The sequence below is a fragment of the Musca autumnalis genome, unplaced genomic scaffold (assembly GCF_047663935.1).
Source record: "Musca autumnalis isolate F117 unplaced genomic scaffold, ASM4766393v1 scaffold_4, whole genome shotgun sequence".
Lineage (NCBI taxonomy): Eukaryota > Metazoa > Arthropoda > Insecta > Diptera > Muscidae > Musca > Musca autumnalis.
In genome coordinates, this window is record NW_027411977.1 from 39,444,347 (window position 1) to 39,468,791 (window position 24,445).

At 36.7% G+C, this 24,445-nt stretch overlaps 2 protein-coding genes across 2 annotated transcripts in view; both read right to left on the minus strand.

Annotated features, from left to right (window-relative positions):
- LOC141403684 (uncharacterized) overlaps positions 1 to 24,445 on the minus strand; it is a 291,242-nt gene that overhangs the window by 111,033 nt on the left and 155,764 nt on the right. The gene's annotated exons all lie outside the window — the stretch shown is intronic.
- On the minus strand, positions 22,606 to 23,846 carry LOC141401545 (uncharacterized). The gene has a single exon (XM_073981844.1). The coding sequence runs from the start codon at positions 23,740 to 23,742 to the stop codon at positions 22,606 to 22,608; it is 1,137 nt and encodes a 378-aa protein (XP_073837945.1). The 5' UTR covers positions 23,743 to 23,846.

The following is a 24,445-nucleotide window of genomic DNA, read 5'->3' on the forward strand; positions in this document are numbered from 1 at the left end:
TTTCAATTCAAATTGGCTGAGGGTATACCTCTGTCGGCAAAGCCGACTGACACTTTTTTACTTGTTTTTTTTTCAAATTTGTCAAAATAATTATGTCAGGGACTGTAGGTCCACAATTTGATATAGCCCCCATATAAAAGGTGCCGCCCGGTTGAAGGCATTTTTAGATACAGTTTCTGATCTTATTAGACATATGTGGTATCCGTGGTCACAAAATATCTCCACCTAAAATTGTCGACATGAAAGAAAACTAATTATTCCATTTTGGTTCAGAATATTTTATGGTGAAGCGTATAAAAAGTTGAGAAACAAGTAAAAAGCGTAAAGTTCAGACGTCTTTACGCTTTTTACTTGTTTTTTTTTAGTTAGCGGAAATAAGCATTGAACACAATTCACAAAATGCATTTAAATGTTTCATTATCAGTCTTTTTTATTTTCTGTTTCTCCCTCTCGATACAAATGTTTCACAATAAATGTAAAATAGGTTCTTATTAAATTAAATACGGCGACCAGCCCACTGAACCATAAACACTGCCAAACCCTCCAGTTCCAATGAAGTCATAACCACTTTGAGGATATCCATACGAGTAATGATTGGGTATTTCATGATAATGGTAATAATGTCCGTACGGCTGCTCATAGTACACAGGTGGGCGGTAGAAAGGTGTCGAACCAAATGAAATGCCTCCCGAAATGATAGGAACTGACATAACATTTGCAATTATGCCCAAAACGATGAACTGCAAAAGAGTAAATTAAAGCGAAATTGAATATGCACTTTTCCATTTTGCCAAGTGTTGGCTGTTGTGATCCTTTTTCTCTTACCAATTTACAAAGCCGACCCTTCATGATGTTGTCGTTGAAATGTTGAAATAGCAACTGCTGCAACTGATTTCTGATTGTCCATTGATATGGCTACGATTTGCTCGAAACCATTGATGATGACACAGATGCTATTCTGTTTTATGGTACGTATTTCCCTAGAACATGCATAAACAAGTTTTTAAAAAAAGCCTGTAATTAACAAACATGAGTACAGTGGTTTCGTCGGAATTTTCTACATTCTGTTTTGCAAAGGGTTGTAATTTGTTCGATATATGTATGTATATATGTATACATACAAGGTACTCAGAAGTACGAAAATTGTAAGTTTCTCATATTTAAATTTATTTTCATGTAAATTTGTTTGTGAAATTTTTATTTATAAAAAAGACTGTTCTATCCATACATGTTCCTAAAAACTCTTATTAATTGTGTTCTGTGTTCTGATTGTGATAAAAATAAGCCTGAACAAGTAAGCAGAAGCTATAGTCGGAAGGGACCGACCATGTGATACCCTACACCACTACCTCTAAGAATTAGCTTTCAACAAATGAAAATTCCTTTTCTCATATGAATGAGTGCACCCCGATTCATATTGGTTCAATGATATGGGACCTACAGTTTATCGCCGAGTACGAACGGCGTGTCCTAAGATACCACGTGTAGAGAAGTTTTGCATGACTGAAATATTTAGAAAATGTCGCCAACATTACTGAGGGGTTGAAAAGTAGATGTTGCCTGTGCCGGAAATGTTTGTGCAACAATTATATATATCATACATTTCTAATAAATATTCTAAAATTGGAAAATTGACATTGTTTAGCCCCTTCTGCTACATCATTAAATTTCTTTTGTTCCTTGCTTCCTTTTTGGAATACAAATATTCCTAGTTACAATGACACTCCTCCAATTTATTGAACACTACAATGCTATATAAAAAGTGTCAAAGGGAAAATTGTGAAATTATTAAAGATCTATCGTCAAAAAATGGTGCACTTTTGCCACATTTATGATTGATAATGCACACGGGGTTGTACTTTTCATGGTGATATCATTGTCATATTAACTTATATATGAGTGAAAGACAAAAAAATTGTTTCCATGAAGCCAAAGTTTGCACTATTACAATACGCGAACTATTGTAGTTTACCAGTAACTATGACTATTGCTTGATCAAATTAAGTGTTTTTGAACAAAGCTCAAACATGTAATTTGCGTGAATGTTATGACCGCGTAAATGAATAAAAATAGGTCGAAACACATTGATGGTAACGAATTTTACGTTGCTATTTGATTGCTGGTTAAGCCATTCAAATGACGGACATCTGTCCAAAGTAAAAGTAGAAGAATACAAAGAGGAGGTTACACTTCTAATGTATCAATTTTCAAAATTTACACTGCATCAACCTTTTAATGATGCTGACATTTTGATTTTAGGTGTTTTTATACCCTACACCACTATGTGGGGAGGGTATTATAAGTTGGTTTTGGGCAAAAAGTTTGTAACAAATCGAAATAATGCTCGTAGACCCATACTTATATATATCAAAATCAATGTCTCGACGAGCTGAGTCGATCTGGCTATGTGTGTCCGTCCGTCCGTCTGTCCATCTAAACCTTGTAATCACGCTAAATGTCGCAATTTTGATCGGATCGTCACCAAATTTTGGGTGTTGATGAGGGTCCCGGAGGGGAAGCCTATTGATTTTGGTGATGGTCGGATAATATTTAGGGGTCGGAATGGGCAAAAAAACTTATGTGGATAAAAAGACAACGTTTTTTTCCTAAGCGCATATCTCAGCTTCTATATGGGGTATACCAAAAGCAAAACCTGACAATGAAAGTAGAAAATATCACCTTTACAACAATGTAACGTAGGCTGTCGTAGGTGGTCTAACAACGAAGATATCGCAATAATCGCTAATAAAACCCAACTTCTCATTTTTGCGATTTTAAGAATAATGACGGATATCACACCTTTGGTTGGGGACCTCTAAAAGCAAAGCCTGACTAAGAAAGTAAAAAATCCCATCTTTGAAATTATGCAAGGTAGGTTGGCGTAGGTAGTCAAATAATAGAGATATCGCAATAGTCGTTAATGCATCCCTTTTTTCCACTTTTTCTGCAATCACACTACAGGTCAGTCATCACGAAATTTTCTCACAGAGATAGAAGCCTATTGATGTTGGTGATGTCGACAGTAGTCAAATATAAAATTAAATATTAATTATTTTGGTTCAGTTCGCCTTAAGTCATTCGGTATAAAAGCCAGATAGGTGAAAACTGTCGTATCTCCATAAAAGAAATGTTTTTGAGTGAAAAGATTATTCACAGAGGTACTGGTGTAGGGTATCACATAGTCGGCCCCGTACCGACTATATCCTTTTCTCACTTGTTTTTTCTATTTTTGGTTTAAAGGGTTATCTCTACTTGTCAATTTCAAAAAATAGAAAAAAAATTTATTGTGTTTGTGTGTCGGTCGGAGCAAAATTGGCTGAGATTTACTTACTTACTTACTTAGCTGGACCATTACAGAACATTTGTTATATAAACCGAACTAAGAAAAGATCTCCAATTTTCTCTGTTTCGTGCTTCGCTTTTTAGAATACAGCGCCTTGTCATCTCTTCATGCACTTGTTTGCGCCATTTATTCTTTGGCCTGCCAATTCTGCGTGCACCGCCATGTGGCTTGAATTTATACGCCTTTTTAGCGGATTCATCATCGCTCACTCTTATTATATGGCCTAGCCAACGCAATCGCTGCATCTCAATACGTTTAACTATATTGATGTCGTTGTATAGCGGATACAGCTCGTGGTCTATGCGACGTCGATATTCACCGTCAACGCAGATTGGTCCGTAGATCTTTCGAAGAATTTTTCTCTCAAACACACCAAACACTGCCATATCTGCTTGTGAAATTACCCAGGCTTCGGAGCCATACATCAGCACGGGTAGTATCAGTGTTTTGTAGAGCGTTATTTTTGTTTGACGAGATGTGGCTTTGCTTTTAAACTGCTTACTTAAACCAAAGTAGCATCTGTTGGCCAATACATTCTTTCTTTCTTTTTATTTCACAACTGATGTCGTTTGTTGTGTTTACGGAGGTGCCGAGGTATACGAAGTCTTTCACTACCTCAAAATTATAGGAACCAACTTCAACAGTTGGTCCAAAATCAACAGACGCATTGCGCGTCGACACCGTCAGCTCGGTCTTCTCGCCGTTTACCGCCAGACCCACTTTAGCAGATTCTCCTTCGACCTTCATAAAGGTATCGGTTACTTCTTTTACTGATCGTCCCATGATGTCTATATCATCAGCATAAACAAGTAACATGTGGCTAATGGTGTAGTTAGTGCCACTTCTTTTGACGTTTGCCTCTCGTATAACCTTTTCTAGCAGGATGTTGAAAAGATCACACGAAAGGCTGTCTCCTTGTCTGAAACCTCTTTTGGTACAAAACTCTTCGGAGAGGTTCTTTCCTATTTGAACTGAAGATCATGTGTCAGTTAGAGACATCTTACAAAGCCGAATGAGCTTTGCGCGGATACCAAATTCAGACATTGCTTGAACGTAGCGGGCTGTCGAAGGTTGCTTTATAATCGACAAAAAGGTGGTAGGTGTCGATCTGCATCTCTTGCGTCTTCTCCAGGATTTGCCGCAGGGTAAATTTCTGGTCAATGGTGGACTTGCCAGGTCTAAAGCCGCATTGGTATGGTCCAATTATTTCGTTAACCATGGGCTTTAGTCGTTCGCACAATATCCATGACACTATCTTGTAGGCGATAGGGAGAAGACTTATGCCCCTATAGTTGGAGCATAAAGTCTTATCTCCTTTCTTATGGACGGGACACAGGATGCTCAGGTTCCAATCGTCGGGTAAGCGTTCTTCCTGCCAGATGGTGCTAACTAGCTGGTGCATACACCTTATCAGCGTGTCGCCTCCGGTTTTAAACAGCTTGGCTGGTAGGCCATCAGCTCCTGCTGCCTTATTATTCTTCAGCCGGTATATTGCAGTGTTTACCTCATCTTGGCCGGGTGGTAAACATTCAATACCATCTTCTTGGATTGGATCTGTGGTATCTTCGTCCACTTCGCTACTATTGGATACCAACAGTTTGGAAAAATGCTCTTTCCATATCCTGAGCACACCATCTGTATCAGTTACCTGATAACATTGCTGGTCTCTACAGGAGGATGTGCCTGTACCAAAGCCATCAGTTTGATGTTTCACTCTTTGGTAGAATTTTCGGACTTCGTTCTTTCTCCTGTTCATCTCGATTTGTTCACACTCCCGATTCTGCATTTCTCTCTTTTTCCTGCCCTTTTCTCCCGATACCTCTCTCGTGCGCTACGCGTTGCTACTGACTGTAAAGTAGCCCTATATGCCGCATTTTTCTCTTCCGTAGCTGCACGACACTCCTGGTCATACCATGGATTTCTTGGTGGAGGTCTCTGGTATACAAGTACTGATTTTGTAGCTGTGTGCATGGAGTGGGCAATGTTTTGCCATTGTCTTGATATGTTATCGGGACGAGGAGTGCTTTGATTAAGCAGTTGGGCCAGTTGAGTGGAATATGCTGTGGCTATCTGTTGTGAGTGCAGCTTACCGATGTCCAACTTCCGTGTCTGTTCACACTTTGTTTGCTACGTTTAATCTGGTGCGTACCTTTGCTGCAACGAGGTAGTGGTCAGAGTCTATGTTTGCACCTCGGAAGGATCGTACATCAAACACGCTTGATGCTTGTATTCCATCTATCACAACGTGATCAATTTGATTTCTTGTTCTTTGATCTGGCGATAGCCAGGTGCCCTTATGAATATCGAGATGCTTAAATCTGGTACTGCTAACCACCATGTTTCTTGCAGCTGCAGAGTCTATCAGCCTTATACCATTGTCAGATGTTTCTCTGTGGAGACTGAATTTCCCGACTGTTGGGCCAAATATATTCTCCTTTCCAATTTTGGCATTAAAATCCCCTAGTATAATTTTAATGTCATGGGCAGGGCAACGGTCATAAGTTTCTTCTAAGCGCTCGTAAAATATATCTTTGGTCTGTTCGTCCTTGTCTTCAGTGGGTGCATGAGCGCAAATAAAGCTGATGTTGAAGAATTTTTAATCGAATTGCAATGAGTCTTTCATTCACTGGGGTGAAGCTGGAGACCAGATGTTTTAACCTCCGACCAACTACAAATCCACAACCAAACTCATGCTTTGTGTCATGAAAGCTATAATATAGTGCGCCACCTTTAGGTGTTGTAGGCTGTATGGCAGTAATGTCGGCCTTGTACTTTTCAAGTACATCTGCTAATGCGTAAACTGCACCTTCTCTATAAAGAGTGCGAACATTCCAGGTGCAGATTCGTAGGTCATGGTCCTTAGAACGTTTGCGGGGGTCGTCAACTTTTGAGGGATTTGTTTTTCTTTTCTTTCGTTTTTTCATAGTAGTCTGTTTTTTCTAGGGGAGGTTTACTAACCCGACGCCCAAACCCAAGTTTTTAACGTTCTTATGGGTGAACGCGCGGCACATGTTAGCTCACTACCTTTAACGGGTGTTAAAGGCAGTTTCCCAGGTGACACCACGGGGAGGTCAGTGTCCACTTGAGATGAAAGAGGGACCAAGATAAATCCTGGGCTTTGCCATGTTAAAGCCGGTCAGGACCGTTCCTTGGTATCTTCCATCTCCTATAGGGGAACGTATACGTCACCCAATTGGCTGATATATGACTTTTCAAAGTGGAGAACCCGTAGTGGTTTGTGTGTTTAGGCGTACTTTATTGGTTTATTATACCACTTCTTTTTGCATCATTTTAATGTACCTCACAATGGCTACCTATTGGGAATTCCCTGAAATGAATTCACTTGAAACCTATGAATGATACTCGAAGACGTACACTGGCCTATTACATTCTAATCCGTAAGGCGAGGTAGAAGTCATAAAGAAGGAAACCTCCAAAAGCGTATGGGGTCCCGCCTTCGAAGTTTAGTATAAAGTAACAAAAAGCTTGGAGGCAAAGGAATGTTGACAGGAAAATTGATTGACAAGCTCACTGTCTACTATGGACTTGCAATTCTCGACGCCATTCGAATTCATATTAGACCTATATACAACGATCTATATAAAACTTCAGTCAACTTATTTGGAAAATTTGCACAAAACCCTTTCAATTGGAGCACTCGTTGGAAATTTATCAGCTTACATTGCGTTTGGTCTTTTTAACGAAGGTAAAAAATCATTGTTATTTTATTTGAGCTCGATCGGAGTGAGCTGTGGACAAAACGCACACGAATATGCTAAAAAAATCGACCAAGCACGAATTTCACTGGCAGAGATACGTGCGGCCGAGTACAATCGTGAAGGAAGAATTTTGCGAAGGCAACACCAAATTTCTATTTTACAAGCTGCATCGTCGTGGGCGGAAGAGCTCCTGTATGGACCAGGGATAGATGACTCCTTGTAATTTTACCAAAAATACATTTTTTATTCATGTAAACCGAAATAAAAACTTAAAAGGCGTTTTTCTCGAAATGCCATTTTTGAAGTAGGTGCCAACGATAGCTCGAAACGGAATTAATGACAGTAATAAACGTAATAAAAATTATGACATCTTTAACAGCTTGGCATGTCGCCGTGGGCCGTTGCCATATTGTAATTTTTTGGTTTTGGAGGTTTGAAAGTGTTAAGAATATAGTTCCGTTATTATTTGATTTAAATCACTGACTTGAAAAAATGGCTTTTTGCCTCAAAAACCTGTCATTGGGCCCATCGTGCAATGGTACAATATTTAGTAGCTTTCCTAACCTTCTTGTAAAAATTTCCAAAAAAAACCCATTCATACTTCTTTGCTTCACATCAAGATTTTAGCTTCAGCCGTTTCATCTGGAAAGGGAAAATGTTTTTCCCTTATTATCACTGTAAACAAATTAACAGGAACTTGTTCTCATCCAATATCTGACCAAGAACCTTAAATAACTTTGATAATTGCCTTACGTTGATGTTATCTTATAGTTTGCATTTGTGACGAAACCAGTTTCATCGTTGCATTTTATATTCCTTTCAGCCGGTTTTCTTAATGTTAAAGCTCTGTATGACTAAAAATAGCTAACATTGTGGGCTGTCAATCCATTTACACGAAATCCTGTTTTCAGTGACAACAGAACAATTTCACAGAACTCTCTAGGAAAAAAACACTCACAACAATGAATTCAAAAAAAGATACAATTTAGTTATCAATTCAGTTTAGATATCGTAATAAACAGATAGGGAAAGCACGTTTAAAATAACCTGATGCTTATATTAGCAAAATGAAGCTTTTGACATTTATCGAAATAATGCATACTGTTTTTTCTATTCCAATTGCCTGTATTCCTACCTATGTATGTAAAAGGGGAAAGCCTTCACATAACTTGATGAGGAGACTATTTGGTTACTGCAATCACCATTTAGATGTCTGTTTGCTGATGTCTCGTGTAAGAGTCGTGGAAGCCTTTTGTGTCCTGCTGTTCTGCACCTATGTTTTTCTAACGTGTCATTTTATATCACTTCATTGTAACACACTTCAAAGCATGTTTTTCCATTTCAAAGTTATTTCACATACATACAGTATAGTCTCGATAGTTCGGAAACCACATGTTTCGGCGATGTCGGGATTATGAAAAAAAACAACATAATTTTGTAAGTTCGGCGACATTTCCTGTGTAGTCTAAAACTTCTCTACAATTGGTGTATACCCAGCAAACCAATCGTAACGAAATCGGAACAGAATTCGGACGTTTTGTCCGATGTCGGATCCAAAATCTTAACGATATCTTAAAACAAGTTGTATGAATTTCAGAACGAAATGTCGGAGAGAAATCGGAAATCGAAATAATGGTCGTAGACCCATACTTATATATACCAAAATGAATGTCTCGACGAGCTGAGTCGATCTGGCTATGTGTGTCCGTCCGTCACTCGGTGGTCGAAAGCACAGATCTGGCGGCGCGAAATTCATAACTTGCAAACGAATTAAGATACGTCATTGAAATTTTGCACAAACGCAGCTTGTAAAAATGGGCCAAATATGAACAATATCGGCTAATGTTTTGGGGTAGCCCCCATATAACGGTACCTTCCGATTTTCGGTATTTTGAGGATTTAAGCCACAATTTCGTAGCAAATTAGCTGTAATTTGGTACTTAGGGTTCCTAGTGGTCACAAAATATTTCCACCAAAAATTATGAACATAGGTCCACGTTTTGATATAGCCCCCATGTAACCGTACCTCCCAATTTAAGGTATTTTGAATATCATGACCACATTTTTAATTCAACTTGGATGTAATTTTGAACACGGAGTTCCCACTGCGTATAAAATCTTCTTGCAAAACATTTTCAAATACGGATTTATGTTTCGATGTAGCCCCTTTTATGGTACCCCCGATTCGATGAATTTTTTACTTGTTATCCCATATTTAATAACATATTTAGCTAGATTATGGTATTATAGTGTATCCGGGGGTAGAACTCCTTCTTGCAAACAATTCTCAAGATAGGTCCATATTTTGATTTAGCTGCCATACAAATGCACAGCTAAATTTGTATGAATTTCTTGCAAAATCCCTCATTTTAAAAGTGCAGTCATCAAAAGATTTGCAAATATTTGCAGCCCGAATGTGGTTATTCAGTATCCAGAGAGTCCAATTTCATTGCCCAAAAAATAATCGGACCTAAGTTCGGCCAAGTTTACAAGATGCACTCTATGGAACAAGCGCGTACAACCCATAAAAACACTAAAAAATTGAATTTTTTGAAAACTTATTGCTATATAACCAAGTACCTCCAGACCCCAAACTAATTTTTATAATTTAAATCACACCCTCTGCTATTAACTAAAAATATATCTTGTCCATTTTCATTACGAATTTATTTAACATTTAAACAAATATGAAGTTAATTTTTTGCAACAATTTTTTAAAATCTGATGCAACAAAAACTCTTGTATTAGATAGTGAATAACTGAGTTAATATTTACAACAACAAAAATGAAAAAACAAAATCTTTGTCTGCAAAGTGTCTGTAATCGATACAATGGAAAATATTTCGCAATTTTATAGTTCGATGTTTTGACTTTCGCGCCGCTAGATCAGTGGTTTCGACCAGTGTGCGTCAGTCCGCCCGTCTGTCCATCTAAACCTTGTAATCACGCTACAGGTCGCAATTTTGATCGGATCGTCACCAAATTTTGGATGTTGATGAGGGTCCCGGAGGGGAAGAAGCCTATTGACTTTGCTGATGGTGGGATAATATTTAGGGGTCGGAATGGGCAAAAAACTTATTTGCGGAAAAAGTCAACGTTTTATTTCAATGTGAATATCTCCGTATCTATAAGGGGTATATTAAAGGCAAAGCCTGCTACTGAAAGCGATGTATGGTAGGTTGTCGTAGGTGGTCAAACAACGAAGATATCGCAATAGTCGTTTATAGAACCCAACTTTTCATTTATTCGATTTTAATTCTAATGACGAATAACGCAGCTTTTGTTGGATACTTTCCAAAAACAAAACCTGGCTATGAAAGTAGAAAATTCTGTCTTTACAATGATGCAAAGTAGGTTACCGTAGGTGGCCAAATAACGGAGATATCACAATAGTCGGTAATACATCCCATTTTCCACTTTTAAAGAAATCACGCTACAGGTCGTAATTTTGATCGGGCAAAGATGTCAATATTACAAGAAAAGTCAATTGTTAAAAATTAATTGTAGAGGGAGTTAACCTCTGTTGCTACGATGTCATAGCAACATTCTGTTAAACGAAAACTGTTAGTCATTGGAATATTGACAAGAAAAACATTAAAACTCAAGTTTGACGGCATTCGCTTTTGATTTTTTCATTGAATGAACAATAAAAAAAGAAAAGAAATAAATTTCAGCCACAAAACACGACGTTAATGTTTTCTGCCGCGAGAAATGGGAATCAAAAACGATTGGCATTGCTGTTATCAATTCCAGTGACTTGTGTAGCCATCTGTAACCAAAATGTGGAACTATTAGCATATGTTTTTGGAAAATGCATTTGTTCGGGTCTTTATTGCTATACGTCTTTGGATCGGGTGTTGATGGGGGTCCCGCAGGGGAAAAAGCCTATTTATTTTGGTGATGGTCGGATAATATTTAGGGATCGAAATGGAGGAAAAGACAATGTTGTTTTTTTTTTTCAAACCGAATATCTCAGCTTCTATAGGGGGTATGCCAAAAGCAAAACCTTCTAATGAAAGTAGAAAATATCGCCTTTGCAACGATGTAAAGTAGGTTGTTGTAGGTAGTCAAACAACGAAGATATCGCAATAGCTGCTAATAGAACACACATGTTCATTTTTGCGATTTTAATAATAATGACGAATATGACAGCTTTGGTTGGGGACCTTCCAAAAATAAAGTCTGACGATAAAAGTAGAAAATCCCATCTTTACAATGATGCAAAGTAGGTTGGCGTAGGTGGCCAAATGACGGAGATATATCAATAGTCGGTAATACGTCCTATTTTTTAATTTTTTTGTAATCACGATACACGTCGTAATTTTGCTTGGATCGTCACGAAATTTTGGGTGCTAATAGGGTTCCTACAGAGGAATAAACCTATTGATTTTCTTATTGGTCGGATATTATTCCGGGGTTCGGAATGTGATGGTTGATGGTTGGCATACATCCCACTTTTCTATTTTTTTATTTGAGTTATTCTGACAATGCTCTTAAACGCGTTTCAATAAAATTGACCTGTATTAATGAAGACATTCAGAGCAAAGGCGCTAAGCTATGCCAATTTTAATATTTTGAATTTTACCATTCAAAAGCTTATGCACAGGGGAAGTGGTGTAGGGTATCACATAGTCGGCCCCGACCCGACTATAGCCTTCGCTCACTTTTTTATTGATAAATTTTTCTTTCTTATGTTTTTATTGGAAGATTGTACTTTCAAACGTTTCTAATGATTATACCTACACCAGTATGTGGAAAGGGTATTATAAGTTTGTTCGTGCAAAAATTTATGTAACACCGCGAAATATTCGTCGGAGACCCCCAATGTGATATACCAATCTTCATATCTCGATGAGATAAAGCGATTTTGAGATGTGTGGCCGTCCGTCCGTCCCTCCATTATAAATTGTAATCAAATTCCAGGCCGCAATTATGGTCCGATCGTCACGAAATTTTACATGGAGGTCGGGTTCAGACCGGAATAGACACCTATTCTTATTGGTGATGATCGTGAAATATTTAGCTAGTGCTCTGTAGGTCGCAATAATAGCCCGATAGACCGAAATTTTAAATAAGGGAAGATAATACACAAAGAATAAACTTGCAAATTGAGATGATGATCAGATAATATTTAGAGGGTTAAATGGACCACAACTTTTGTGTGAAAATTGCGAACATTTTTAATATACAGCTTAAATCTTTATTTCTGGAAGACACATTCCGGTAAGTGAGCTACACTGGGAAAAGGAACTCTTGACCTTTCCACTGATGCCAGTTGTGTTGGTGTACATGGTCAGATAACAGAGTTACAGCCTAATATATCCAGTTATTTGTTTGTAGTGTAATCATAAGCACGCTAGAGGTCGCAATTGTAGCGCAATAGTCACGAAATTTTACATGAGGAAAGAGTTTAGGTAGAAAAAGATGCCTACAATTTTGGATGATGATATGATATTATTTAGCGGGTGAAATGGTCGATTACTTTTGTATGAAAAATATACAAATTTGATTTTTCGTCCATATATGAATTCTTCGAGGGTAAAGTAGCCTACATATGGAAAAAGAACTACTGGCATTTCGCCTGATGCAAATTGCAATAATATGTCTGCTAGATAACGGGCGTGCTGCCAAATATATAATGGGTTTTTTAGAGAACCACATTTTCCTCCCTTGCTACAAATTGTCCCTATCACGACAGAGAAAGTCCAGTTTTTGCATTATTGCAAATTACGTGGAGCCATAGCGTATTAATTGTCTAATCGGATTTTTTTATACTCTCAGCATTTATGCTAACGAGGCACATAGGTTTCAATCAGGAAATTTTTGGCCAAAACCCTATTTTTGAAGTTTAGAAATTTTAATTTTTTTTGCACAGAATAATAAAAAACACATCAAGTCATCTGAAAATAATTAGTTTTTGTAAATACCGTTAGTATTCGTTGATTGGCGCAGTACCAAAGTTGACACTTTTTTATGTAAAAACAAGTGAGCCAAGGCTATAGTCGGGTCGAGGCCGACTATGTGATACCCTACACCACTACCCCTGTTCATAAGCTTTTGACTAATAAAATTCAAAATATTAAAATTGGGATAGCTTAGCGCCTTTGCTCTGAATGTCTTCATTAACACAGGTCAATTTTTTTGAAACGCATTTAAGTGCATCGACAGTACAACCCAAATAAAAAATGGAAAAGTGGGATGTATGCCAACCATCAATAGGCTTCTTTCTCTGTTAGACCCCCATTAACCCCCAAAATTTCGTGAGGCTCCGACCAAAATTTCGTAGCGTGATTGCACAAAAATGGAAAAAGGGATGCATTAACGACTATTGCGATATGTCTGTTGTGTGACCACCTATGACAACCTACTTCACATCGTTATAAAGGTGATATTTTCTACTTTCCTCGCCAGGCTTTGCTTTCGATATACCTCCTACAGAAGGGAGATATTAACTTTGAAATAAAACGTTGGTCTTTTTTCCAAATATTTTTTTTTTGTCACATTCCGACCCCTGAATAATATCCGACCATTATCAAAAATCAAAAGGTTTTTTCCTATGTGGGATCCCCAATAACACCCAAAATTTCGTGACGATCCAATTAAAATTGCGACCTGTAGCGTGATTTCCAAAAAAGTGGAAAAATGGGATGTATTACCGGCTATTGCGATATCTCCGTTATTTGGATACCTACGCCAACCTGCTTTACATCATTGTAATGATGGGATTTTTTACTTTCATTGTCAGACTTTGCTTTTGGAAGGTCCCGAACCAAAGCTGTGATATTCGTCATTATTATTAAAATCGCAAAAATGAAAAGTTGTGTTCTATTAGCGGCTTTTGCAATATCTTCGTTGTTTGACCACCTACGACAACCTACGTAACATCGTTGCAAAGGTGATATTTTCTACATTCATTAGCAGGTTTTGCTTTTGATATACCCCTTTTAGAAGCGGAGATATTTGCTTTGAAATAAAACGTTGACTTTTTCTCCAAATAAGTTTTTTGCCCATTCCGACCCCTGAATATTATCCGACCATCACCAAAATCAATAGGCTTCTTCATCTGTGTGACCCCCAATAACCCTCAAAATTTCGTGACGATCCGATCAAAATTGAGACCTGTAGCGTGATTTCCAAAAAAGTGGAAAAATGGGAGGTATTACCGATTATTGCGATATCTCCGTTATTTGGTCACCTACGCCAACCTACTTCGCATCACTGTAAAGATGGGATTTTCTACTTTCAAAGTCAGACTTTGTTTTTGGAAGATCCCCAACCGAAGCTGTGATATTCATCATTATTATTAAAATCGCAAAAATAAAAAGTTGGGTTCTATTAGCGGCTATAGCGATATATTCGTTGTTTGATCACCTACGAGAACCTACTTTACATCATTAGAAAGGCGATATTTTCTACTTTCATGGCCAGGTTCTGCTTTTGGTATACCCCATATTGAAGCTGTATTTTTCTCCAAATAAGTTTTTTGCCCATTACGACCCCTAAATATTATCCGACCATCACCAAAATCTATAGGCTTCTTCATCTGTGTGACCCCCAATAACCCTCAAAATTTCGTGAAGATCCGATCAAAATTGAGACCTGTAGCGTGATTTCCAAAAAAGTGGAAAAATGGGATGTATTACCGATTATTGCGATATCTCCGTTATTTGGTCACCTACGCCGACCTAGTTTACATCATTGTAAAGACGGGATCTTCTACTTTCATAGCCAGGCTTTGCTTTTGGAAAGTCCCCAACCAAAGCTGTGATATTCGTCATTATAATTAAAATCACAAAAATGAAAATTTGGGTTTTATTTGCGACTATTGTGATATCTTCGTTGTCCGATCACCTACGAGAACCTACTTTACATCATTTGAAAGGTGATATTTTCTACTTTTATTGTCAGGTTTTCATTTTGGTATACCCCGTATAGAAGCTGAGATATTCGCTTTGGAAAATAACGTTGTCTTTTTATCCACATAAGTTTTTTGCCCATTCCGACCCCTAAATATTATCCGTCCATCACCAAAATCAATAAGCTTTTTCCCCTCCGGGACCCCCATCAACATCCAAAATTTCGTGACGATCCGATCAAAATTGCGACCTGTAGCTTGATTACAAGGTTTAGATGGACAGACGGACAGACGGACGGACTGACGGACGGACACACATAGCCAAATCGACTCAGCTCATCGAGACATTCATTTTGGTATATATAAGTATGGGTCTACGACCATTATTTCGATGCGTTACAAACTTTTTGGCCAAAACCAACTTATAATACCCTCCCCACATAGTGGTGTAGGGTATAATAAAACAGACTTTGTGCTGTAAAATATACAATTTATGTTGTATTGCGTCGTTGCATAAATAAACAGAAGTGAGGCCAAAGTTATTATGAATCGGGAAGCTGTTAATGAGTACTTTCATAATATTTACAAAAAGAACAATGAAATTTGTAAAATTAGCGTAATAAAATCAATGTTTTTATATATATTAAAAATTATTTTTTACACATATTTTTTAAAAATACTTAAAATTTAAAAAAAATGTCCAAATATGTCCACCACCAAATCGAATTTGAAAGATAGCAGGGGGTCTGTACTAATAAATTCAGAAGTCAAATCGTGCTCAAATTTGCCACAGTTAAAATAAAGTGGATTTTTTTTATTTTAAGATGGGAGAATTTTTTGTAAATACCTGTTGTGACTGTACGTAGTATCCAATTGAAATAGAACGGTAATACCAACATCTATCAACCGATTTTCCTTAAAATTCATATTTAAGGGTTTCAGAGTGTAGAAAACAAGTATGTATAATTTTTTTGAAAATAGGTCCATTTTTCGTCATAGCCCCCACATAAAAGTGCCGTGCGATTTTAGATATTTTGTGGATTTTAGCGACACTTTTTGACCGATTCGGCTGAAATTTGGTATTGTGAAGTCTTGGAAGATATGAATCCTTCGCACCAAAAATTATTAACATAGGTCAATGTTTTGGTTTAGACCCCACAAAACGGGACGACCCTGTTCAACAAATTTTGGCAGTTTTTGGCCATTTTGGTCGATAAGATGTAAGAATTGCTGTTTGTACACATTTATTATAAATAATACTTAATTTCAATACAAATTGGACGTTGAAATAGTTTTGGCCAGAAAATTTGGATTTGGGACCATTGTGCGAGGGTATATACACTTTCATACGGGCAAAATATGCCTCATCGAAATAATGGTTTAAGACCCCAAGTACGTTTGGACGAAATGTGTTTCAGAGTCAGTCGATTTAGCAATGTCCGTCTGTCTGGCTGGCTGGTGCGCATGATAACTCTAGAACGGATGAACCGATTTAGTCCAAAATTTGGCTTTTGCAATATTTTGTCCAAACTTAGTTTAAGTTCTAAGATGGGTTATATCGGTCCACTCCTTCCGGTACATCCCCCACAAAAGTTTGAAAAAGTTCACAAAATTTGTGCGCACGATAACTCTTGAAGGGAGTAACCGATTTGGTCCATATTTTGCACATCGTGAAATTTCTACCAAACTTAGATGAGGATCCAATATGGAATCAGTAGATCCACGCCTCCCACACAAAATTCAGTTTAGGACCTGCTTCCGAATCGTTTTGATTTTTGTTGTAACAACTTGTATTCACGGCCTCCCATACGGCGGCTAAAGTTCACCGCAAAACCATACTTCCTGAGATTCAAAAAACTCCTATGACACCCTGTGGTTGCCGATTCGACCCAAAATTTGGCCTTGGAAAATGTACGGAAAAATTGCGCGTACGATAACTCTTGAAGGGAAGGACCGCTTTGGTCCATACCTTACGCATCCTAATACATCTACCAATATTTGTCAATTCCTTCGGGTACCTCCCACACAAAATTTCGGATAAGTTCACTTTAAGACCTGCTATTAACTAACCTAGATTTCTGTTGAAGCAACTTGCAATCACTGTCTCAATTACGACGGTAAAAGTTTTTCAGTGGCAAGTCCGGCACCATATGTAGTAGATGGAGAGAACAATAACTCTCGAACTAATAAACCGATTTGGTCCAAAATTTGGCCTTCGTCATGCTTCCTGGCATACTGGTCCAACAGGTGTACGATAACCCACTGAAATGACTAGTGGGCGCGATATCTATCGAAAAGATATGACTCTCAAAATAAGATCCACTTCCGTAATGCACTATATCGGTCCATTCCCTCCTTCGCAAAACGATTGAACTTTAATCCTTATCCACATTCTTGTCGGCAAGTTCATGTGGCTATTGGTGTACATTGTGTCACTTCTTTTGACGTTTGCATCTCGTATAACCTTTTCTAGCAGGATGTTGAAAAGATCACACGAAATGCTGTCTCCTTGCCTGAAACCGTATAAAACTGTCCGGAGAGTTTCTTTCCTATTTTATCTGAAGATCGAGTGTCAGTTAAAATCCTTTTCCAAAGTCGTATGAGCTTTGCGGGAATACCAAATTCAGACATGACTTGGAATACCTTTGAACGTAGGGGTCTTCTCTAGGATTTGCCGCAGGGTAAATTCATGTTGGCATTTTTAGGGATTTTTTTGGGTTTTCACGATTTTGCTTGAAAACCGTAAGACCTATCGAAATGGGAAAAAATTATGTAGCTATGAAAATTCTCTACATGATTGACCTTTATGATAATTTCATAGGTTTTACCGTTATTGAGATATAGAAGTCCAAATTGGGACAATGTATTCACTGTATCGCCTCCTTATAAAACAATGTAATGACTGCAATTTCCCAACTTAAACTTATATATCTCGAAAATGGTACAACCTAGGAAGAAATTACGAAAGCCAATCATGTAGGGAATTTTCACAGCTAAACGATTTTCTCTAGTCCCATTTCGATAAGACTTGCCGTTTTCAAGCAAATCGTGAAAACCTAACAAAAAAGCTAAAAATGTGACCTGAACATTTATATATCTCAAAAAATGGTAAAACCTAGCAACAAATCATAACCGTCAATCCTCTAGAGAATTTTCACAGCTACAACATTTTCTTTTGTCCTATTTCAATAGGTCTTGCAGTTTCCAATCAAAATCGCGAAAACCTAAAATAAACCTAAAAATGTGAATTTTGACAGCGATTGATTTAAAAATCCCTCCAGCAATTTTTTCATGTTTTTGGATTTTTCTAACTTATGAACACTGCTGTTTCAAAATCCGCAAAAATGTCCTAGATGTAAGCGGTTTTCACTTAAAGTTAGTTAAGGCGCACCATATATGAAATTGTTTTATAAGGAAGCGATACAGTCAATGCATTGCAACAATTTGAACTTCTATATCTCAATAACGGTAATACCAACGAAATTATTTTAAGACCAGTCTTGTAGAGAATTTTCATAGCTACAACATTTTGTTTAGTCCCATTTCGATAGGACTTCCGGTTTCCAAGCAAAATCATGAAAATCTAAAAAACCCATAAAATGTCAACTTGAATCACGATTAATTTAAAAAGCGCTCCGCCGTTTTTTTATTTTTTATTTTTCTCATCTATGAACATTGTAGATTCAGAATCGGCAAACATTTCCCAGGTGTAAGCACCTTCCATTTAAAGTTGCTTCAAGAGCACCCACGGTGTGCCTTAAAAAATTTGAATGGAAGGTGCTTACACCTGGGAAGTTTTGCAGATTCTGAAACTACAATGTTCATAGATGAGAAATATCAAGAAACAAACAAAATCGCCGTAGGGATTTTCAAATAAATCGCGATTTAAATTCACATTTTTAGGGGTTCTTAGGTTTTCACGCTTTTGCTTGGAAACCGCGAGTCCTATGTAAATGGGCCTAAAGAAAATGTTGTAGATGTAAAAATTCTCTACAAGATTGACCTTTGGGTTTTTTTCGTAGGTTTTATCATTTTTGAGATATAGAGGTTCAGTTCATATTTTTAGGTTTTTATCTTAAGTCTTCAATGTTTTTCTTGGAAACCGCAAGTCATATCAAAATGGGACTGAAGAAAATGTTGAAGCTGTGAAAATTCTCTACAAGATTGGATGATTAATTTTTTCCTGGGTTGTACCATTTTCAAGATATATAAGTTAAATTTGGGAAACTTCTACATCTCAAAAACGGTAAATCCTACGAAAATATCATAAAGGTCAATCTTGTGGAGAATTTTCACATCTACAACATTTTCTTTAGGCCCATTTACATAGGACACGCGGTTTCCAAGCAAAATCGTGAAAACCTAAAGAACCCCTAAAAATGTGAACTTATATCGCGATTTATTTGAAAATCCCTCCGGTGATTTTTTTGTTTCTTGATATTTCTCATCTATGAGCATTGTAGTTTCAGAATCTGCAAAAACTTCCCAGGTTTAAGCACTTTCCATTTAAAATTAGTTAAGGCGCACCGTGCACCGTGTATGTACTGTTTGTAGACATGTCTAGGATCCTTTTGAATTTTTTACTACAGGTAGTGCTCGCGGCAAATATTGAACAGTATAATTTTCGTCAGTGTTAAGTCCATACTGACAGTGATAGTTATCCTAAGGCTGTAAAAACCCTACGGCCACATCCATCTCGATGTTATCCAATCTTTGCACATAGTAATTGTTCAAGTGTGGAAGAAGTTGAATCTGCCCACTTTGTCCGTTCTTATTACACAAAAGTTTACAGATTTAGGCTTAAGAACGGATTCAGACGTGTTCACGGATAAATTATAAACTTTTTTCGGATAGTTATCGCATTATTCATTACAACAGTAATGTTTTGGGAAACAATCCATAATGGGCTATCTTCTTTTCATTATGTCATAGGCTGAGGGTATATCTCTGTGGTCAAAGGCGACTGAAACATGTTTACTCTTTCACTGAAAAGTCACAATATTTTCTCGAACATTTTTACCCAAAACAAAGAAATATATCGCAGAAACAGGTTTTGTACTATAAAATTTGGCTAGTTTAAAGAAGAATTGAGTTATCATATATCTAATATGAACATATCAATATTTTGAATTATGTCATAGGGGCGCATCCACTGTGTGTGGCATTTACAGAATATATGCTCATATCCCCGGTCAATCTGCAAAACCATTCTGATCCTGCCGGCAACAATCGATCAAAATGTGTCAAGAAGTCATTACTTTAAGCTGCAAATCCATTCTGATCCTGCCGGCAACAATCGATCAAAATGTGACAAGAAGTCATTACCTTAACCTGCTAGACCGTATGCCACGTTCGGCAGACACCTTTTGTACCCATTGCCTGAGTCAAGATAATGCCCAGTCGTAGTGATCTGACGTTGTCGGGCCCATCCATTAATAGCCCATTCCCTTTGTTTTTAAATAATAATCGTCTTGTTTTAATTTTCATGATTTAGTATCCAACTCCGTTCGCTGTTGTTGTTCTTGTTCTTCTTCGTTATTTTCGTCGCTGCTGGAATTGCCACTATCTGCCTCACTATAATCGCCCATATCATCGTGGCAATCCAATGAACTATTGGTCCGATAAATTGTGGTGGCAACATAAATGTGCTTTTGATTTATGCTGCAATTTGCCATGTCCAACTCTTGATCGGCCGATAGACGTGAACAGACCGATGCAGATGATGAAATGCGAGAATTCATTTCTTCACTACTCAAATCCAAACTGGAGGTACCATTAGCGTTGCCATTATTTAAACTATCCAGACGGGAGTTACGTTCATAGCTAAGGGAAAAGGAATCTGTGGAGGAGCTGCGTAAATCCTCTTGGCTGTTGTAGGTAATGGTTTGGTTATTATGACTCAGGGTGTGGTGATGACGACAGAATATATGCTCATATCCCCGCTCAGTCTTCAAAACCATTCTGACCCTGCCGGCAACAATCGATCAAAATGTGACAAATAGTCATTACCTTAACCAGCTAAACCATATGCCACGTTCGCCAGACCCCTATTGTACTCATTGCCTGAGTTAAGCTAATGCCCAGTCGTAGTGATATGACGTTGTCGGTCCCATACATTAATAGCCCATTCCTTTTGTTTTTAAATAATAATCATTTTGTTTTAATTTTCATGATTTTTTCGAAATTTGTTTTTTTTATTTTCTTTGAGAAAAATAATTTACAATTTTTATAGTTATTACTAATATTACTTATTTTTTAAATAAGGAAAATATAAATCGTATTTTTTAGAATTTAAGTAAATTAAATATAATTATATATATTTTCCTAAAGATTTTATACTAAATACAATATTTTTTTAGATTTTTTTATTTTTTACTTAGAAATAAATTAAATTTTCAGCTAATGAGGGGAGGAGTGGTATAATTTAATTAGTTTTCATTACTTTAAGTAAATCGTGTCCTTGTAGGTTCATTTTATGTTTTATTCCTCATTTTTTGTTTGTTTGTTATAATAATAAATTCGTAATTTTTATGTTTTTTTTATCTTTTAGTTATTTGCAAAATTTTGAGTTAGGAAAATTGTATTTTCAAGTGCTTAGTTATTTATAAATTTAATTAATTGTGATTTTTGCAAAATCTTGGCTTTAAATAAGAAGAATAATAATAGTTAATAAAATAGTAAAAACTAATAATTTAATAAATAATATAATACTGGATATGTTTACAATAGTTGGGAACTTTTTTATATGTTAGAAAACAGTTTCTTTTCTTTTGAAAGTAAATAAATTTTTTTAATGAAATTTAATTTGAAATTTGTGAATATTCTAAGATTCTGTTTGCCTGCTATTGGTTTATCGAGATATATGTACATATGTGTTTATCTGATTATTGTGTGAACAAAAAACTTGTGGGATAAAATGCAAATTTGTGTTGTATGTTAAGAAAAAACATAATTTTGATTTGAAATGGATTGTAATTTATTTAAAATAGCCATATGAAGTGTTAAGGACCCTTTGAAAAGAATCTAAACTTTGAATTCAATTCTATTTTAACAAAGACATTTAACCAAAATATTTCAAAATTATGTTTTCCACCAAACACACATTTTCTTTTAATAGAAATAAATAATAACCAATATTTTAATGAATTTATATAATATTTTTTGAGTATTTTTTTTTTTGTATTTTCTCATATGTATCGCTTGCCAAACAATTTGAACTATATAGTGCCTTTTATGCTATACTCTTATACCGTTTATTATTATTATGCTATGCTCTAGATCTACTCTTAAAACTTATATCCAATTATCCTTGTGAAAACTTGGTTTTCTTTGATCTCAATTTTTTTGTATACGTTTTAGGGAATCAAATTCTTTATAGATTTTTCTTTTTTAATATAAATATTTGTCTCTTTTTTTCATATAAACATAAGAAATTCCCTAAAATATTAAACTTTTACCTATTATACCTACACAAATACAAACATATCTTAAGTCTTTAGTTGTTTGAAAAAATAATACATTTTCAAACGAGGCACTGCATCACGTTATGTTGTTGTTCTTGTTATTGTTGTTGCTGTTGTTGTTTGTAACAACTTGGCTTATTCCAGGTGATAATGAATAAATTATAAGAAGAATTTGATTTGAAATAAATTGAACATAATTAGGATAAATTTTTGATGTTTTATAATTTAAGCCCATTGTTGGGTTCCATAGGGACAGCATACTGTATAACTTGGCACCCTTGAATATAAACCCGACATACCCTTCATATAGACATACTGGATTGGTGGCCTCAAGATACTTTGTTGTTTCTTTTCGGGTTTTTTGTTTGACGAAGATGATGAGGAGGATGATGATGACGATGATGATTGCTGTCGGGATTTGCTGTTACTTGAACTGGAATTGGATGTTGTTGATTTTTGGGTATTATTTGTTTGAGTTTTGCGGCATTTGGTATCCCACACTCTTCTCAGGGGTGTACTGGAACAAGACAGGGATCGTGTGGTTACACCTGTGGTTACCGAGGAAAAGTGCTGCAGCATACTTCTGACGGAGGATGTAATGGACAGGCGACTTAAGTGCAGACCTTTTGATGATGAAGTTGTCAGGGAGCAGGATGGTGTATTTGCCACTGAAGCTGGTGAGGATTTTGATTTTTGTGTCATTTTACCATTTACATTTAGGCAATTTTTGTCACTAGTATCCAATTCCGTTCGCTGTTGTTGTTCTTGTTCCTCTTCGTTATTTTCGTCGCTGCTGGAATTGTCACTATCTGCCTCACTGTAATCGCCCATGTCATCGTGGCAATCCAATGAACTAGTGGTCCGGTAAACTGTGGTGGCAATATAAATGTGCGGTTGATTTATGCTGCAATTTTCCATGTCCAACTCTTGATCGGCCGATAGACGTGAACAGCCCGATGCAGATGATGAAGTGCGAGAATTCATTTCTTCACTACTCAAATCCAAACTGGAGGTACCATTAGCGTTGCCATTATTTAAACTATCCAGACGGGAGTTACGTTCATAGCTAAGGGAAAAGGAATCTGTGGAGGAGCTGCGTAAATCCTCTTGGCTGTTGTAGACAATGGTTTGGCCATTATGACTCAGGGTGTGGTGATGATGACGGTGATTGCTAAAGTGGCGGCCCAAATGTTTGCCCAAACACAGCAGAAACGACTTCGAACGTAATCCAGAGGATTTGGAGTCTGAGGCCCTTTGATTCTTCAGGGAAGTTTTTATATCCGTTGTTGAAGAGGCTGGTGAACAGCCAGAACTGCAGGAATTGCCGACCTTGGCATTTGTGTGTGGTGATAGAGTATCCATTCTGAGGTAATTATAATCCACAATTTTTATTTGGAATTGCAAATTAAATACACAATTTGTTCAGTGTTTTCAAAGTTTAGTTTCAAAACAGTTTTTCAAATTGTTTGTCTTTGGAATGTTTGTTTAATTTTGATTTTAACACAATCACTAAAATTGTTTTCTTTGTCTTCGAAAATTTCTTGGTCTTTCAAATTGAAAATTTGTTTATTTTCTGAATTTTGTTCTTTTAAATGTCTCTTGACTTTTCAGGCGTTTGTAAATAATACGTGTATTCCTTCGAAATAACCGTTTGCTTTGGCTAATATTTTTTTCTCGGGTGTATTGTTATTATTTCTTGCCGTTTGTAATCGCAATTTGTTTTAATTTGTTGCTTTAATCCGTTTGCTAAACGTTTGCTTTGCAGTTTTGAATAAAACTAACATTTAACTGTTATCCTGTTGTCCTTTTATAGTCTTTGCCATCATGTTCGTTGAGTTGTGTTGGCCTTCGGCATTGGCCAAAGCTTTTATGTACGCAGATTGGTTCGTAGATCTTTCGAAGAATTTTTCTCTCAAACACGCCATGTACTGCATTATCTGCGTGCGCACGGGTAGTATCAGTGTTTTGTAAAGTGTCATTTTTGTTTGACGAGACGTGGCTTTGTTTTTAAACTGTATACTTAAGCCAAAGCAGCATCTGTTGGCAAAAACTAATGTTGTTTGTT